The 20,035-nt window shown below is 38.7% G+C and overlaps 1 protein-coding gene across 1 annotated transcript in view; it reads right to left on the reverse strand.

Moving 5' to 3' along the window:
- Positions 1 to 270: 270 nt before the first annotated feature.
- Positions 271 to 20,035, reverse strand: part of ift172 (intraflagellar transport 172) — a 41,235-nt gene continuing 21,470 nt past the window's right edge. The window contains exons 25-48 of the mRNA XM_054618283.1: positions 18,649 to 18,793; positions 17,378 to 17,467; positions 16,901 to 16,998; positions 16,564 to 16,699; positions 14,259 to 14,375; positions 12,882 to 13,024; positions 12,163 to 12,256; positions 11,072 to 11,136; positions 10,639 to 10,819; positions 10,394 to 10,503; positions 8,758 to 8,887; positions 7,096 to 7,194; positions 6,847 to 6,956; positions 6,037 to 6,100; positions 5,500 to 5,586; positions 5,167 to 5,283; positions 4,514 to 4,624; positions 4,240 to 4,359; positions 3,623 to 3,718; positions 2,984 to 3,043; positions 2,782 to 2,880; positions 1,756 to 1,909; positions 1,399 to 1,490; positions 271 to 360 (exon numbers count right to left, since the gene is read on the reverse strand). Coding sequence (XP_054474258.1) covers positions 271 to 360; positions 1,399 to 1,490; positions 1,756 to 1,909; positions 2,782 to 2,880; positions 2,984 to 3,043; positions 3,623 to 3,718; positions 4,240 to 4,359; positions 4,514 to 4,624; positions 5,167 to 5,283; positions 5,500 to 5,586; positions 6,037 to 6,100; positions 6,847 to 6,956; positions 7,096 to 7,194; positions 8,758 to 8,887; positions 10,394 to 10,503; positions 10,639 to 10,819; positions 11,072 to 11,136; positions 12,163 to 12,256; positions 12,882 to 13,024; positions 14,259 to 14,375; positions 16,564 to 16,699; positions 16,901 to 16,998; positions 17,378 to 17,467; positions 18,649 to 18,793 — 2,608 coding nt within the window. The remainder of the gene's footprint in view (positions 361 to 1,398; positions 1,491 to 1,755; positions 1,910 to 2,781; positions 2,881 to 2,983; positions 3,044 to 3,622; positions 3,719 to 4,239; positions 4,360 to 4,513; positions 4,625 to 5,166; positions 5,284 to 5,499; positions 5,587 to 6,036; positions 6,101 to 6,846; positions 6,957 to 7,095; positions 7,195 to 8,757; positions 8,888 to 10,393; positions 10,504 to 10,638; positions 10,820 to 11,071; positions 11,137 to 12,162; positions 12,257 to 12,881; positions 13,025 to 14,258; positions 14,376 to 16,563; positions 16,700 to 16,900; positions 16,999 to 17,377; positions 17,468 to 18,648; positions 18,794 to 20,035) is intronic.

A 20,035-nucleotide genomic window follows, 5' to 3' on the forward strand; every position in this document is an offset into this window, starting at 1 on the left:
CCGGTGTATTTACAGAAATTATATATGAAAAGATGAATAAATAAATATATAGATGGTGGCTAGTCATTTTTTCTTTAAATAAGGGTTGGGTTTTAAACAGATGAATGACAGAGCAACAAAGAAGATACATTTCTGCCAATCAGCAAAAATGGAAGAGTTTAACAAAACGAGAAATAGCAATGTGTGTGTGTGTGTGTGTGTGTGTGTGTGTGTGTGTGTGTGTGTGTGTGTGTGTGTGTGTGTGTGTGTGTGTGTGTGTGTGTGTGTCTGTCAGTGGAAGGAGAACCCAGACGCCGGCAGGCCGCCACACCACTGGCTGATGAACTTGAGGACGTCCTGACACTCTGAACTGTGAGTTGTCTGCAAGTGGAAGATGGAAACAAACAACAACCAATCACAAAACAGATTCAACCTTCGGCGTCAGTGCTGAAGACGTGAGATAACGATGGTGCGATTAGTTTACTCAGCTGTATAACGTAAAATCACTAATATTGATAGAGATGATGAAACTCAGTGAAATTAGTTTTGAAAGTGATACATCAGACAACTCACATACTTTTTGAAATCTTCTAAGTAAAATCAGGGAAATGTACTTAAAGGATCAAAAGTAGAAAAATGTCCCCTATGACTGTTATACTATGATATATTATATCCAAGCAGAGTATTATTACTAATGCATTAATGTAAACGCAGGAATTTTACAGTTGTAATTGGTTGAGGTGGAGCTAATTTTGAAATATTAACTGATTAATATTTTTCATTTTGGATTAAGCTGCTGAATATTTTCTCTGTCAATTCATTGTTTGGTTTTTAAAAATAGTGAGAAATGTCACAAATACCCAGAGCCCAAAGTGACACCTTCACAATGCTTGTTTAGTCCAACCAAAAGCCCAAACCTCAACATCAATTATGCATTACAATTATAACAATTATTAAAATGGTAAAGTGGCAATCTTCACATTTTAAAAGCTGTAACCATGACGATTTTACATGAAAAATTACTTATATGATAAAAAAACGTTGCCTATAAATATCTGTCAATCTACTGATTGATTAACCGACTTATCGTTTCAGTTGTACTTTTATATATTTAGTTCAATTTATAACTAAACATCATATTATATAAGCTCCTGCTATATTTTTGCTAATGAACTAAAGCTGTTAAATACTTGTATTGGGAGTAGAATTTAAAAGTGGCATGAAAAGAAAAGACAGTTAAGTACAAGTACCTAATTTAAGTACAGTGCTTAAGTGAATGTACTTAGTTACATTCCACTACTGGATTTTTGTGTGTGTGTGTGTGTGTGTGTGTGTGTGTGTGTGTGTGTGTGTGTGTGTGTGTGTGTGTGTGTGTGTGTGTGTGTGTGTGTGTGTGTGTGTGTGTGTGTGTGTTTTCACCTTTGTGGCCACGAGGAATTTGTTCCAGTCTTTCTTGTTGGCTACTTTTCCCACAGACGAGAACTCGATCTTATCCCTGAGCACCGGATAGCCTGACGAAAAAAACAAAGCAGAGCCATGAATGCCCATCTTTGTGACCTTGTTTTCTTGGGTATATTTATCCTTTTGGAAGTTTGTGGTGGTTTTTGTGGAGCAATAAATTACGCAACCACCTTTCAAGTAAACAATGAAAACTATAGAAAACCATGTATTAACACAAGATTACAAGATTATTTTTGCCAGTATTTCAGTTTTGTAATTTAACCAGATGTGATGAGTGTGTGTTTGTGTGTACATGTGTGTGAGTGTGTGTGTTACCGGTGAGGACACAGGGCAGAGAGCGGAGGCCGGTGTTGGCGGCCACCAGAGACGCTTCGTACGAGTTCCTCTCGTCACGCGGCAGAACCTGCTCCAACCGATTGTCCATGGAGACCATCAGCACCCAGTCACGGATCTGCTCCCGCTGGGCGTCCTGCAACACGCACACAAACACAGACACAGACACAGACACAGACACAGACACAGACACAGACACAGACACAGACAGATTATTAAACACCTAGTTTTCTACCTGGGGTGATGATTGAAGTAGCTACGGAGTGAGTCATCTCTTTTTAAAGCTGCACTGATGGCTGCAGGTCAAGAAAAATATATGAGCTGAAGCAAAGCAGACATTTAAATTATCCTGGAGTTTGTCGGGGGAAGCATTAGAGGATTTGGGCGAAGAATCAAACTATGTATTGAGCAGTTAGCTGCTCGTTTGAGAGCAAGGCAGATAAAAGGGGGTCCTTTTTCAAAAGCGCGACTAGTTTCTGTAAAACGTCGTTGGAGTGCCATAACAAGAGCGAACAGCATCTCGCTTGCATGGCAACTGTTCTGATTTAATACATGAAATAAAGATTAAATATGGCAATTAACTTTGGTCTGTAATTTGATAACCACTATTAAATAAAAAAAATTGTATAGGGACAAGTAAAAATTGACCTTGGGGAATATTGATTTCTAACACACCTGCCCCATCGGTGAGATGAATTATCTTTTTTTATGTTGAACAGTAGTTAAAAGTTATCAAAAATGATAAACATTTACAATAATTAAAAAACAATAAAGCAAGACTTTTCGTCAGAGGCCAAATATTTCTGTTAAAGAGTCGGTTCTGGCCCACGGGCCTCTATTTACCAGCCAATATTATTATTCTCCATTTTTTATGTTATTGTTCCTGAACAAGCTCCACTGATCATAATGTTCCCCAGGTCGGATTTATAACACAGCACCATTTATCAGTCTGTCCACAGAGCGTCCAGTGGGACGTTTCGGCGTGTGTTTGGTGGACGGATGTCTTACGGTGACACAGAGTTTGGTGGGAACTGTAACCTCAAAGGGAATGTCGGTGTCCAGGAAGTCGGAGTGGTCCAGAGCGTCCAGCGTCCCCTCGTCAACCGCCTGGAGACAGAAATCATCCCAATTATCACAGAAACCTGATCCATGCTCAAACTGTCTGATAATGTTTGGAAGTCCTTCAGTTGAGCTGTGATGGTTTACTCACATCACACAGATCCAGGAAGTGATTGAGGAAGATGAAAGCCATGTTCTCCCAGCCAACATCCTGTCAGGTTAAATTAAATTAAAGTTAATCTGGTACACGGGTTCATGCAACAGTCAGAGGAATAGGGACGGTCTTCTAGAACAAACATTTCCTGGCATATAAAGATTTAACTTTTACACCAAAATTTCAAACGTTTTACGCAAAACTTAAAACAACGAGCCTGAGAAAAGAACAATGATGAGGGAGAACATATTTCATATTGTTGTTGGGTTTATAAAACTGATCAGTCAGGTGTTGAATATATTGTGCCATTTTTTGATAGGAAGTCAGGGAGTATTTTTTAGGGAATTTGCATGATATCTGGGAATTTTACCAGATTGTCTATTTCAAGGAATGTAGTGTATCTTTAAATTTCAGCAGTCGTGGAAGAATTATTCCTCAAGTGTTCTTCTAAATTGTGCTTAAGTACTTTACTTGAGTAAATATACTTAAGACAGCAATGACAAACCAGGTAAGAGGACCTTTTTTCAGGCCGTGACCAACACTAAAACTGAACTGAAAGATCCATTTATAACCACAGTACAGAGACTTTATCTGAAAATGGAACAACTACTGTTCCCCTCTATTCGGTGGACTCACCCTGCAGGCCAGGCCCGCTTCGTAGAAAGCCTTGTCTGCAGGAATGAGCTCAGTGTGACGCAGCAGAGACACCGACAGCTTGGCTGGAAGACTGACCTACAGACGGAGAAAGGCTTTGATTTTAAAATTAGCACTAAAACAAGTCAACAGTCAAACTGCAGAGGAAAAAGTTCAGAGTTAAGCTCTGGTTTAAAAAAGATAAAGCCTCTTTTATAGGTTTAAGTATGTTTTGGAACAATAGATAGATAGATAGATAGATAGATAGATAGATAGATAGATAGATAGATAGATAGATAGATAGATAGATAGATAGATAGATAGATAGATAGATAGATTTCCTGTAAGTTATTATTTTTTTAATACTAGTCATTCTTAGACAAAGACTGCCTATAAGAAAATATGCACCAGTTGGTTTTGAACCTTGTGGTGTTCCTTAACATGCACAACACGACGAACACAGGAAACAAATCCAACAAAAATAGCCAAATTCAAGGGTGAAAGCATACTTTTACGATAAAATGTGATTGTGCAATCGTGAATTTTGCTCCAATTAAGGCCCCAAATCTATTATCAAATTAAAAAAAAGCCTTCTGTGAGAGTTTCTGTGTTTGGTGTACCAGCTGCGCGACTCCTTTTGCGGCGGATCGCGCCGCGTAGTAGTGAGTGATCAGCAGTATCTGCTCAAAGTCTTCATGAGCTGGAGAGTTGGCCTCGGCTGACCGGGACATGTTCTCACACTGAAATCAGACACACACACACACACAGGCATCACAAAAAGTGCAATTACAGTGAAGGGAACAGTTGTGGAATATCATCAGGAAAGTCACATTACTGATTTTTTACAAATGTGTGCAAATGCAGGAGGGAAGCCATTTTCCTGTTGTCATTTACCAGCTGCAGCAGGAAATTGCGGAGGTCGGCCCACATCCGGTAAGACTCCGGTCCATCAGTGTCGGGGATGTTAATCAGGTCTAGGAACACTCGCTTGTAGATGTTAAAGTTCTGGGATTAAACAAAAGGTTATTGTTGGGACCTTCCATTGATTCTTTTGGTTTGTATCATATGATAAATATACAGGAAACAAAATATGTCAGAGATTAAATGGTGAGGTTGTAAAGGTCTAAAAAACAAGTCAAAGTCTGAAAAGGAAGACTTTGTATCCAAAAAACACAACAAACATGCTATTCTTCAGCAACATTTTGTTTGTCATACTCTAATTCTAAAAAAGGCAGCACATGTTAACATCTGGTGAAAATGATGTGGGATTTTTGTGGATATCTGCCTTTGGTAAAATTACTAATGTATTTTATTTTTCATTGAGGTTCAAATCTAATGGCCATTAGTAGCATTAATGGAGGTAGGCTGACATGTACTATTGTTGTGAAAAACCCTAAAGGTGTGTTTCCAGAACATCTAATCCAGGTGTCATGATATTCAGGTCGCTCTGGCAGCAAACAGGAAGTATGAGAAATACATATACGAAATGAGGTGTCCATCGGAAGCTGTTTTCCATGAATAAGGAGTTAAAGTTGTGTGTACGGTACCTGAGGGTTGGGTGGCGCCCCGTGCTGTATGTAGAGCTGCAGAGCCTTCAGAGCATCTCCCTCCTTGATGAGGTGTGTAGCGTACAGAGCGACGTACTTTTGGAGGATCTTAAAGTTCTGACAAAACACAACAGGGATGATGAGGAACACTGATAACTACTGCTGACGTGGTTGTGTGTTTTTCTATTCAAGGAATACTTGACATTTTAACTACCAATTGAAGGTTTGGTTCCAGTGAGCATTACCTGATTAATAAGATTCCATGTCCCTAATCACAACTTCACATTAAGCAGTTTACACCTTTAAGAGTAAGGTGGAATGTGGGTTCAGTACCTGTTTAGAAGCTGTCTCCAGACATTTCTCCCACTGGCCTCTCTCTGCATACATGTCCAAAGCTGCCATGACATCCACGCCCACCAGCTATGAGACATCCAGACATAAAAAGAGAAAAAACTATTTAAAATAATCAAGTTGCAGTCTCTATTTGGCTTTGTTCAAAGAAGTACAATGTAAACTTTACAACTTTCAGGTATTCTCTAAATACAGATCATTTGGAATGTTTTGCTTGAAGAGGACTTGAACAACCAGAAACCATGGAAATCTCAGTAAAATATACACAACAAACTCTTATTCCGAGGCCTTAAATGACCGGGATGAAATGGGTAAATTATAAATTTTTCTGTTTCTTTGACTGGTTTATTTCCTGTGCAATGTGATGAGCGAGTAAAGGATGTCTTATATTTTTCTGACCGTGGATTTTGTCACAATCAGGCACAAACTTACAGCATTACACTGATAATATGACAATATTTCCTCCAAAAATTGTACTCGTTGGATCAAGTGTAAAGCAGAGTGTGTAGTCGTACGTACAGAGTCAACTTTGCCTTGGTTCTTAAGGTGCTCTTTGTATTTCTGGTCCACATAGTCCTCATACCTGCCAAAGACATCAGAGAAAAGTAGATACAGGGCAAAGACGTTAGAGGAGAAATCCTGTTATTCTGACCTGGAGGCAATTTCCATGTAGTCTTAAGAGGGAGGTTTTTAAGGCGTAAGTTTAAGTGAGGTGGTATCACATTGAAAATACACAAACTGTGCTTGTGAAGAAATATGATATATAGAGGTTTTTGTGTAAAAGTGCTCTCAGATCTTGTTCTTAAATTGGCAATATACACGATTTTATGCTTTAACTTATCATCATGAAGTACATGATTGCACAATGTATTGGCCATACAATAATGACACCAGCGTCGTTTAGATTGGTTTCCTATAATACTCGCTTTCAGTTCTGTCTGCCATCGAGTCGCAACCTCCCGGGAAAATGAAGGCTCAATTTAAGACACAACGGAAGTGCGTCTACCATTACACAACAAAAACAGGAAGAGGATATGTTTCCTGGTAGCTATTGGTAGCTATCCCCAATTACCAAATAGAATCAATCTAAGTTCTTGGCAGTTAATATCCCCTCGTCATACGATCATTTGCATATTGTTGACGTCATCACACACTCATTTGTTTATTATACTCTGGATTTGCTAAGTAAAAAGTACAATATTTGCCTCTGAAATGTGGTGGATTAGAAGTATAAAGTAGCAGAACATGTCAATACTACTTGAATTAATGTACTTGGTTAGTTTTCACCACTGATGTACTGTACGTGCAGACGTGTCTGTGTCTTTATACCTTGGCTCCAGCTCCTTGGCGACTCTCTTAGCTTTGTTCCACTCCTCGCCCTCAATGAAGACATCGATCGCCTCTTTGATGAGGTTCATGTTCAGGTAGAGCTCAGCAGCCTTGAACACAAGAACATAAACACAAAAGGGAGAGCATTTGGTCAAATTAAAAACACTAAAACTGACTCATGCGAGCATGTTTGGAGGGATGGAGGATAAAACTTGTTCTATGATACAGTGAGCTTGCGTGTTCACTCACAGCGTTGTACTTCCTCAGCTGTGTGAGTCGTGGTCCGACCACCTGGATCACCTCCACCGCTCGATCTCCACTGAGGAACTTAATGGACAACTCTGCTGCCTGGATGCACACACAAACACACACAGACACATAAAACACACACTTGATTAATTACAAAATAATAAACATATTAATTAATATTAGTATTTCAAAAGTATATATCCAAATACCCAGAAAATATTAATTCTAACCTGAAGAACACTGTCTCTCTGCATCTGCCTAATATTAAGGGTTATAATATGTCAAGACAACTATAAATATAATATAATGTAAAATGTGCATTATGTTTCATCTCTAAAAATTACTACATTAATACTGTATCATTTGTCAATAAGTAGTACAAATACCACGAAAAAGAAAACGATCTCTAACTCTGATTGTGAAGGCAGTTGGTGATAAAAGTACTAATTTCTCAGCACGTGTCTTAAAAAAGTTTCTGCAGTACAAAGGTAAAAAAAATGCAAATGACAAGAAGCCGTTATTGTAATATATCTGATAGGGCTGATATTTTTATTGATGATGAATCACTCATTCAACAGTCTAAAAAACCCAAACATTTTAAATTTAAAATAAGAAAAAACAAAAACAATTGGGAAAATCTGGAACTAATATTCGTTTGGTTAAACAACACTCAAGTAACTGGAATAAAATCTAATCTGCATATTTAGGCTTTTCCACAGGAAGCCACATATTGATTGTGTTGACCCTGTGACCCTGTGACCCTAACCTCGAAAACCACCGGGACACCAAAACGTTCAATTCTCAAATGAGCTCCAACCATCGTTTCTTTCTTTCTGGTTAATCAAACTCCCAGTGGAGAAAAAACAACAACTATTGATCCTTGAGACCATGTGACCTTCTTTTCAATATTCTGATCTCCATTGCACTATAATCAATAACAAGGGAATCTATTGATGTTGGTGACATGGTGGCCTTTTCACCTTCCACCACAATCATGTTGGCTGCCATAATGCATCCATTCTATCATCGATCTGATACAATGTTGAATTTGATAGCAGCTAATTGGCAAAATTAAAATGCTTTTATGCTTTTGTTGTGCACACTTTTTTGTTGCTTTTTTTATACCGCAGTTTATTCTATTAACTATTTTGGGGAGGCAACAAAAAATGTAATAATACAGGATACATTTCAGATAACATGAAGCAACACCAAAGTAATAATACATGAACACATGGAGAAGTTGACGCACGCATCAGAAATAGATACGTACAGCAGTGTTGAACATGATGGTGCAAAATGCCATGTATAATATTTTTGAGAAAGACGTCCTGTATTGTTTTCTATAATGAAGACCCATTAGTATTACTCTTTTCTATGGGTTCTCTATGGAACTGAAATGTGTTTTTTAAATATTCTTCAATCTGAGCTGCAACTATTTTTTTGTTCAATCAATGAATCATTGAGACAATAAAAAGTCAAAGAATAAAAAAGAATGTCTATGGATAAAATACTTTCCTGTAGTATACATGTTTTTCTTGCTTTCTTTACCTGTGAAATATTTGATGCGCCCTCAAATTTACCTCGACCCCCAGGTTTGAAACCACTGGCTCATTCCTATGTGGTAGTTAAGGGAACAGTATTGGTGCTAACTGGATCTTTTACCTTCATCCAGCACTTCTCCATCAGAGCAGCGTTTGCGTCGTCCTTCACCTTCAGGTAACACTCCACGGCTCGGGAGTGTTCACCTGACTGCTCCCACTCCTTGGCCTGTTCCAGCAGGCCCTCCACTCCACTAAACCAAAAAAAAAAAAATGAAAACACACAGAGGCACAAACCAATGCATTCATTTAAGGTTGCTTTTCAGATTCAAATTATCACAACATCAAATATGCAACGATGCATTATTAAACATGTTAGAAACTCTTAATGACAGACTGTTGATATATGAGCCAATAAGCTAAGAAAAAAGGCATCTTGCTTTGACATAAAGTAATAATCTTGAAGATTTTTATGCATCACCAATTGAGGTAATACAATAGTGATTAGGTCTTTGGCTAAGTGATTTGGTCATTTTTCGGCCCGCACTCCCGAACCCGTGATATTTTCTAGCTAAGGTTCTCTGAAAACAAACCTGCAATTACAATGTATGGCCATCAGTGTCTTCAAAGAGAACGAAACGGAGATCTTTGTGATTGTAACATTTCATTTCACTGCTCTGATATTTGCGCACAGCGAAACAGAGAATGGCCTTTCCATGATTTAAGGGCAACTCGCAAGAAATTAAGACAGAGGGAAATAGAAGATGATGATGATCAAAACATTAAAATGTGAAAAATTGTTTTAGGATTATTTCAGTGTACACTGTTTGCATGCCACGAACATTTGATACCTCTCTGATCAATCAGATCAATTCTGTCATCTTTAATTTCTGCTCTGTAGCCATTTTCCTTATCAGGTATCAACATATCCCCAGAAGAAACAGGCTCTTCCAGCGTTCCCACTGTAGCTATAATGCGGAATATTCGTCATTTAACAGAACACAGTCTATCTAAGAGGACAGACTCGCAGAAATGCCGTCCACAGTTCACCCTTTTTAATCACGAGGGATATCTATTTCCCCCCTTGTTTAATGTTTGTCATCTCTCTCTTTTTCATCGCCATACTTTTCATTACTTTTCTTAAAAAAGGGCATCAAAATACAATTCCACCAAGGTTTGCAGATGCCTATGAAGCCCTGCACTTATCTGGAGCCGAGCTGTAAACTCTGCAGCAATAATTCCGTTTTTTCTCAATTTAACCCTCGCTTCCTCGCTCGTTTCCATTGGTAACTTTTGATGTTTCCTCCCACAAGTCATTAAAGAGGGAGAAGCGACGGGAGGAGGATGAGAGCGGCATGCTGCCGGTCCGCCGGCTAACGAGCCATTCCTTGCTGGTAGTCTCCATGCGGGATAATACATGAACTGCGTTTTAATAAAGCATCAAACTGACTTTTTGTGCATAAATAATATTGGTGAGTAAATGAATAGTGGGGTTTGTGGTTTCTCTCTGGCTTTTAAGGGGTTTCTTAATAACATAACAACATGAAAGGTACTAATACTAAACCTCTGATCTATAATTATAAATCCTGTTAACATGGCCTTTGGTATCTGCTGTTGCTACTGTTGTAACTATAACTATAGCTACAGCTTCAGTGTTTGTTTTAATTGTTTCTACAGTTACAGGCTCCCTGGTTTTCAAGGAAGTAAATTTCAAGAAATGAGGCCCATTGATTTCTTATATTTATTGGTCTTAATCTCACCGGATTCCCTTCTTGGAGGTCTCCTGCTCGTACTCCTCTTGGAGCATGGAGAGCTTGTTGGGGAGGTACTCCTTACAGATACGCATGGCATCACTCCACAAGTCTGCATCCTGATAAACAGATGACAAATATGGAATAAATAAAAGAAGGACTGACCAAAAGCTGGATGGGTAAAGTTTATGATAAATAAATTCAACTCTTTTCAACTCTTCATTTTCTGCAGCCAGTTTGGCTCTTATAGTTACCTTGTAATATTTAACAGCGAGTTCGGGTCTCTGGGCTCGGAGCAGGAAGGCTTCAGCCTTCTGGAAATCTTTCTGTTCAAAGCAGAACTTGGCTTGGCCGACCAGGATCTCAGAAACAGTCTCTGGATCGTGGCCCTCAGCCACCCGCTGCGCACTGGCCCAGTCCTTGTTGTGGACGTACCTTAAGCAGTTTACACATACACACACAGGCTCAAAAAAAGGTATTTGAAGTAGTCAAAATCCTATGTGTAGAAATGGAACATGAAAATGCATTTCCCTCTAAAATGTAGTATAAAGTAACAAAGGGAAAAAACACAATTATGAATAAGTTATCAGTTATATTGCATCACTGATCTGCAAGTCGATATAAATCTGCCACTAATTCTTACAGCTCCTGATCAGCTGACAGAAACACAGAGATACATGAACTCACATGAGCACGGCTTCCTTGGGTTTTCCTGCTTTGATGAACTCAACCTCGGCCTCAGGAAACTTGCCCTGGAAGGTGATAAGAAAAATATCAGAAGTAAGCACTACTGACTGTTCTTGACATGCAGTCTAGAACATTCTCAGTGACGCGGAGAATGAGCTGAAATTTATTTAATTTCATTTTCAGTGAATGATCGAATAAACAGGACTGATAACAGATGTTGTGAAAATGTTTCTTGTTGAGTTGGGGGAAAAGAAACCTTCTGACAAGAGCCGACTATCACATATAAGAATGTATGCAGACTAAAGGGAAATTCACATGTTTACCATATTGAAATAATTTCATAACCGTTAGGAAAGATGGACAGAATCATGGATGGATTACTGAACAGTCCAACAGGGCACTGACTTAGGTGGCCTTAAGTTTGAGGGGCCCCTTGGCCTTCACCTACAAAATGTCACTCCAAGAGGCATATACAAACCATGAAGAGAAAAACAATAACCACAAAGAAACATAAAGCAACTACAAAGAGACACAAAAAGACAAAAAGAACTCCAAAGAGAAGAAAAACAGCTGAAGAAAGACCACAAAGAGACTCACAACGACTATGAAAGAGGACAAAACAACCACAAAGAGACACAAGATGACTACAAGGAGACAAAAAGCAACTAACAAGAGACTAAAATCGTAAAAGAAAGGTTGGAAAAAATCTGCAGACAAAAAATAACAAAGAAAGACAAAACAACTACAAAGTGATACAAAATTACCAGGAAGAGATATATAAAACCATGGAGTGATGCGAAACAACAAAAAGAGGCTCAACAACTATAAAGAGTGTATGAGGTGGGGCCATTTGCATGTCTCATAATCCCTCAAAGGACAGAACTACAAAGATGTAGAAAACATGTCATTCTTCCCAACTTTCACTGCAGCAATCAGCCAGTTTCGCAGCAGGAGGTAATATGCTATTTGAGATAATGTGGTGTGTGGAGGTGAGAGTTAAAAAGACAAACAGTGGTTTTGGTAATGCATTTCATAAAGAGGTACAGTATGGAGATAGGTTACTGTATGCAGCAGGACTGTGACAGATGTACCTCATCCTCCAGGTATATGGCGTGTTTGAGGTGGATCTCAGGAATCTTTTCCTTACTGGAAAGACGAGCCAAATCAAAGGCAAAGTCAAATGAGCTGGGGAGTAAATAAAGAGCAAGAAATCAAGTCAGGTTTCACGATACAATCACTGACTGTACGATACGTGTGATCTTATTAAAGCCAGCAGGCGGAAGTACTGAAGGAACATGTTCTGCTCCAGATATCAGCTACAATGCCCTCTTGACTTACTGTTTTCCTCCCAGTTTCTTTTTAGGGACTCACTGACTATCATGACTCAGAAACCTTTAAGATGCAAATCGTTTGTAGAGGTTAAATTTGTTTGATCTCCCTGCCAGACAGTAATAAATAGTTTACCTTTTTTTTTTTTTTTTTTTTATAAAAGGTCAAAAAATGTATGGAAGCCCATTCCTGCCAATGTATTGGACAAAAATATTCTGAAAGTCATTATAACAAAAACCCTACTTAAAATAATGAGAAATAGTAATTATTTTCAGATTATAAAATCAATATCTTGTGATAATAAGTCATTATTTTTAGATACTGATTCGTTATTTATTTTTTTATTACAATGACTTACAGCATCTTTTAGTTTTTTTCATCACATGTGGGGAATGGGCTTCAATGTATCTGACTCTGGATGCTGAGTAAATCAAAATGAACCACAGTGCATGTTGGGTCTTTGTGTTGTGGTGCAGCTCACAAGTTATTTGAAGCGAACTCAATGGCGTATTCCAGGAGGCCGAACTTGTTGAGCAGCTTGACGGCCGCCTCTCCTCCCAGGCTCCGAGCCCACAGGTAGGCCACCTGCTTCTGTGCTCCAGCACCTCCATGGCTCTTAGCCACCTGACACACACAAAAACATTTGTAATGTATAAAACTATAGGAGTCCTGCAGCAGTGTGGCTCCCCAACACCCTCACTGCAGATAATCTCAGAGAAAAACATTTGATAGAAGCTATAAAGTTGCACTGTGCTCCCAAAGCAGCAGCAGCAATAAACACTGTCGACAGGGAAGCACACGCTTGTAATAATGCCGTGCCCATGAAGTCTAATCTAAAGTTACTTTAAAAACAGGCCCTATTATGCTATTTTCCGGGTGCATATTTTTACATGCGTTAATGCTCGTAATCTGCCTTGTTTTTCTCATCCTGGCTATCCTGCAGCACCTCTTCTCACCCTCTCTCTGAAATGCTCCGTTGTAGCGCTTGCTCCTCCCTCCAGAAAGCAAAGTCTGCCCTGATTGGTCAGCTAGCCCACTCTGTTGTGATTGGTCAACCTTTCACATTTCCAAAAACTCTTCCTCCAGCTCCAGCTCCATCTCTCTCCTTTGTTGTTTGAGGGCCAAACTAGCCGGAAGGAGTTTTACGTCACTTCCGTAACATTATGACCTCATAAAGTTACGGAATTGAAGGAGAGAATTCAATGGAGCCGTTTCAGGTAGCTCAGGAGCAGTGATTCTGAGGGGGAGGGTAACTCCTTTTAGGAGTGGATTTCAGGTTTCACACTCTACGGACCTTTTACATGTACAAAAATATATATAACACACTAAAGAAGAGGGAAAAAGTGGAAAAGCATAATAGGGCCACTTTAAGTCCTTCTATTTAGTATTCATAAGCTGTACATACGTACTGAATAAATGACTTATCCCACAAAACAATGTAGTTAACCAAGCTATAAGAACATTGTTTATTAATGTTCCGTATTTATCAGTACCTATAACTTATGTATTCAAATTGAGCATCACACAAGTTAAATACAATTTAGACTTATAGTTTAACCAGTTAATGACATTCACTACAAAAAAAATGGCATAGTACAGCAATATCAACAGCAATATATTTGTGATCAGTGCTTAGATGCGTGCTGTATGCCTCATTGTTGCTCTTTTTTTATTCTTCCACTAACTTGATGTCAAAGTCGGAAGTTCTCTAATCATTTAGTTTAATTTTATTGCATAAAACATATTTTAAGTTTAATTGTGTGTCAAAATACACAATTACAGTTCAAACATTTGGAGTACAAAACTCTACATATCTTTGGAAATGTAAAACTATCAAGCCAACAAAACAAATATCTACCCTGTATGCATCCTCCCACATGTCGTTGACTCTGTACATGTGGACAGCAGCTTTCCACTCTTCAGCCTCTATGAAGTGGTACTCTGCCTCTGAGATCCTGGATTCAGCCTCCAACTCCTGGAAAAAACATTTATACCATGAATATCAACAGAACATGCATATCAGGGACAGTAAGACGTATGGCCTTTACTTTACCTGAATCATAACATGATTGATACTCAATACCTAAATTCAAGTACTAATACGATATGATTATATCGCTGATAAGTAAAATAAATTTTCTTTCAGCTGTACTCTTTTTGTGACACAGCAAAAAGGGGAAAACTGCTGACAAAATGCAAGAAAAAAACCCAAGACCCTTAATGATGAAACTCGATTGGATTTCTTTGAAATCTTCTTTGCTGCAACTATCTTGAGCTAAAAGGGATTTGAACTCCCATAGCGGCCGTATCTGAATTTAACTAAAAGGTCAGTGAAGGAATGTGACTCAGTACATTAACTTGAGTAATGTACTTAAAGTTACTAAGAGGAACTTTTGTGACAGTCCCTGCGGACGAAAGTGGTAGTGTTCCCGACCACCAGAGACCCTTTAGAAAACCTCTCATTTTACTGCAGCAGGGTCTGACAGTCTGCAACACTCAGTCCTGGTTCTGGTTAACCCATGTTTCCCTTCCGTCCAGTGGGCCCAACAATGCGGCCTGGGTCTCCTTTGCCAGGAATAAGTCCCAATGACAGGCGTTAAGAACTACATATAAATAGCCAATGTTCTCGTTGATGGTCTGGTTTGCTTATGTCGGTCATATAGAGGCATTGGCATGACATTAAGACTGTTTCATAACCAGTTCCTTGTAGTAACTTAAAGTAAAAGGTTTCTAGTACTTCCTCCACCACTTCATAAGGCTATAAAATTAGACATGCGTCTGGTCTGAATGTGTGCATAGTAAAAAAAAAACATTCTTCTTCTGAAGCAGAACTTTTAGTTAGAGACATTTCTAATTAAATACAGAGTTTAAAGTACTGCAGGGTTTATTCTCACATGATAATTGGACAACCATAAAACTGTGAACATTTGTCTGCTGTTACATAAGAAATTGAGAATGGTAAAAAAAAATTGTGATTAAGTTGGAAAGGTGCCAGAACTGGAGCCTATGAGAGCTTTTCAGATAGGAAACCTCATTCATCGCCGATGAAGGTGCTGAGCAGCGCAGTAATGAATCCGACCAAGCGAACAGTCCTTTGACCACTAAGACTGACGGCCAAGGGACGGTCATTCATTACTGATAGGTTAGGTAAGAGAAGAGAAAACCTCAATTAAATCTGCAAGTGTGATGAACAGGGCCCTCGCCCCTTTCCGTGACCATCGCTCATGTTTCATGCTTGTAGTGCATGGTATGGGAATTTTGTTCCACCGTCTGTGTCAACTATGTGGTGCTAGAGAACTCACAAGTTATATGTCATGTTGCTGTGTAGCACGTGTACGGCATGTTAATTTAATGTAAATCGAATGAACTTTGTCACATAAGGCTGACTTCCTGTTGTCAGCAGGTGGCCCTATGACTCCATATTGATACGTAGATGCCTTCAGTCATGGATTCTTATCAGGCTTGTGAAATTGTGAAATGTTTGGCTCAAGTTCCCATTGTGTTTAATGTTGGTGTCTGTAGTGTGATGAAGCTGATCCAACCTTGCAAAAAAAACAACCAGTATTTTAATATATTTTTCTTGCGGATTTATTACTTTATAATTTCTGAGAATATCAGTTTTTTTCTTGTAAATTACTGAGATTTTTCCCGTAAATTTACAACTTTAATCTTAAAGAATATCCAAGTTTTTTTCCTCATAATTATTTCTCTGAATATTACCTTACCTAAACCGCCAGATGGTTTGTTACACAGAGTCATCTGAGAAGCCGTGATTGAAAACTCTTTGGAAAAAAAATGTTATTCAAAAATGACTTGGCAATCTCCAGTTCTGATATATCTGATGCTGTTACAGCATCTACGCCAACCTCTTCAGGAGCCGCTTTTGTTGTTTGGAATTAAATAAAAAACGATATATGTGTGATATGTGATGATGCGTTTCTTGCGTGATCCCACGACACTGCCAGATTCCAGCTTCCTTGCAAGGTAAAATATTTACCTCCTTCCCTGAGTAACAATATTTTTATTTTACCTACAATGGCCCTAATACTGAATAAAATTCAGTCTGACTATCAGGTAAATTTATTCTTGAATTTCTTGGACTTCCGCTTCTGTTGCTGCTATCACAGTTTGTATTGAAACTCCATCCCATTACAATAAAGTACCTTGGCCAGGTGCAGGTGGGTCTCTGAGAGCAGGTCGGGGTGATGTTTGGCCACCAGGCGAATGACATCATCAAACATCCGGTTCTTCTTGTACATGGTTATGGCAAGGTCAGGCTGCTTCACTGTGGCAAATAGCCTGCGAGCACACACACAAACACACACACACACCGTTTGACTGAGGGTCTGACATTTCCACCTGTACACAGTCAAACACTGTTTTCATTCTTTGTCTTGCTGTAAATTCTTCAAATATGTTTATCTTACTTTGCCTCACTCCATTGTCGTGCTCCCAGCACCCGATGATGCAACAAAATACTATAAATAAATCTCCATTTACCTCTCAGCCTCCTTGAATTTCCCATCTCTCTCCAGCTCCTGAGCTCTGCTGATGTATAGAGCCATGACCTCCTCCTCTGTCATACACTCCACTGCCAACTGCAGATAAAAAGCACCCAAAAACGACCATGGCTTTGTGTTTCATAGCTACACCAACATTAGTGTAAAAATAACCTCTTACATAGAAATAACCTCTTACATAATAATCTTAATAGAATTATCCATGAGATCATCATGTGATTTATTTGGGTAAATATTTATTACTATCCTGTAAAAACTGTTGGTTTTAATTATGAATTTAATTCAATTTATAACTTAATTTTATTATTATAATTTTTTCTATTTTGTAAACAGGAACATGATGATTATAATGTAACCGATACTGTGTTAAATTGAATGTATTTATTTGCCTGAAAAATCCAAGTAGGTCTCTCTTTATATTTACATAATTGTTTTTGTAGTTTGCGTCCATACTGACCTTATGAGCCTCCTCCCAGCGTCCTGCTGTAGTGTACATGTCTATAGCATCCTTGATGTGACCTCCTTTCACAAACAGCTGTTCTGCCACCTACAGGCCGTTAACACACAAAATACACACAAAATGCTCTCAGAAAATATAAATGATAGTCTTAATATCCTAAGATCTCTAAATAGAAGTTCATACCTTTACTTTAGTTTGGGAGGCACTTCAAATAAAAAAAAATGTTGAACCTCCTGACACATCAACAGCATTTCAGTTAATTAGATAGGCATTCTTGCAGGGTAAACAGAGCACGAAAAATATGTATAAAGCTTATTCAAGGGCAGGTAACTGTACTCTGTAAATGGAAAATGTAGGAAAGATTGGGCAGAAGGAAAAGGGAAAAATCCACCCAAAACAGATTTTTGCTTCATAAAGGAAAGAAATATTTTCCATTGAACCTGTTCTAACACTGGCATCAATGTAGCAAATATATGTGTGGGCCGATTAGTCATTGTTTCCTTTCTTGATCATTTCTGCATTGACATTGCAGGTGTGAGCTTCCTCCATTGTTTTAGTTTGCACTGAATTATACTTTCCTGCAACTTCCACAAGTTGGAAAGCAAAGAGCCTGTTATCTTAATTACTTTCTGTGAATGTGCCCGTAGAGCAAACAGAGCGAAATGGCTGGCTATTTTCAGAGGCTGACAGTCTGTGGAGGCTGTTTGGCTCAGCTGAGTTCATCAGAATGAGCAGAGCACGTTTGCGCTTCGCCATCATCATCATCATCATCATCATCATCATCATCATCATCATCATCATCATCATCATCATCGCATCTCTTCCTTTTCTCTTTTCTTTGTACTTATACCAGATTGTGTCTTTTTCCTCTTCTTTTAAATTGTATTTCTGGCAACTACTAAAACAATCCAAATTGCCAAAACGCCCTTGAGCAAACACAGCCCACACTGCTCTCCATGGAGACCGAGTTAAAGCTGATCCCGGGCTCTGACTTTATGCTTGAAATATGTGCAAGGTGGTGTGTGTATGTGTGTGTGTGTGTGTGTGTGTGTGTGTGTGTGTGTGTGTGTGTGTGTGTGTGTGTGTCCTGGGTGAATGTATGTATTCCAGAGAGTTGTGCAGAAATGAATTGCTGCTGGCAAAATGTCACTGCCTACTTCATCCCTCTGGCTACCTCCATTTCACTGTCCGGTGTGGACAGGGAGCAAAACGAATCTCAGGTGCTCAGCAAACCACAAAGTCCGTCACACCTCGTCCCCCTCTCTCACCTCATACTCCTGCATGGAGGCGTAGTACTGAGCTATCTTCACGTAGTATTTCCCTGCTGATGAATCCTCCTGTAACTCCAGGATGTGGACGGCTTTCTTCCACTGACGAGCTGCGATGGCCGCCTCTATGGCTTTAAGCGAGCAGCTATGAGTGCACAGGAGAAAGACAACAGAGAAAACTGAAAAGTTGTATGTATGAATACATTTTCACTCACCTCCCGCTCTAAAATTGTCTCCCTGCTGGACTGACTTTTACACCTCGCCATGCGGTTTGTATATATTATATTATACACCATATTATATTTTGTATTCTATTCAATTCTATGTTATATTGCTGTGTTATACTACATATTATATTACACTATGTATACCATTAGTGCTGTACGATACTATATATCATGTTTAACAATATTACTACACTACTACACCTTATACTATGTCTCTTATACCATACTTCATAAACTACCACCATAATGTATCATATTATATTATATTATATTAATATGTTACATTGACTATTACACAATATTTTATTTGATTAAAACAGACAAACAGTGAGAATCATTACTTAATCATATCATATATTAGCCTGTTGTACACTGCTCACATATACTCTGATTAATCTGTTGCTGTGTTTAATCAAAGTGCAATAATTTACAATACAATTTTGTCATCAAATGCTCTTGTATAGTTTTTTTAGTTTTTTTATTATCTCCCCCAAGGCTGAGATCATGCATTCGGTCGCATGTGTGAATTCCGTCTATATGTCCACAACTAATCAACTAACACTCACTAACCTACCCATCAGCCTGATATCTTTAGTGCACACGTGTGACTGTATGCTCAAGGAGCTCTTGTGGCTAGGGTGAATCACAATTCAAATTTATTTTTTTAAATTGAAATAGTGTTTTATACTGTCAATCACTGCTAAATCCTTGCACCTCTTAACTGGCTGGTAGGGGGTGGCAAGAAATGTTTAAGTAGCAAAGCGCATATCTGGCAATCGGCTAGGATAAAAAGCTAGTCTGTTGCAGACTACATTTTGGCCTTTGTTGTGGCTCAAAAAATGACATTCATAGAAAATGTTGGTCTCATTTTGAACCATAGCATCTGCAGATCAATTCCATAGCTGTTATGTTATGATTCACAAAATTTTGGCTAAATACAAGATGAATAAATCCCTGTTTCTCTTATCTTCACCGCCATCTTGACTGTAAGGGAGCCAAGGAGGGACAACTGAGTGAGATTCCACTTCTTTTTTGGGGAGGGAGACACACCTGATGGAGATCTGCATTCTACTGTGTGCATTTTCCTAGTTCTATTCATATTTTAGTTTATGTACCTCTTATCATTTATTTCTGTTACTTTCTATACTTACCTGTATTTA

This window comes from Anoplopoma fimbria, chromosome 18 (assembly GCF_027596085.1).
Source record: "Anoplopoma fimbria isolate UVic2021 breed Golden Eagle Sablefish chromosome 18, Afim_UVic_2022, whole genome shotgun sequence".
NCBI lineage: Eukaryota > Metazoa > Chordata > Actinopteri > Perciformes > Anoplopomatidae > Anoplopoma > Anoplopoma fimbria.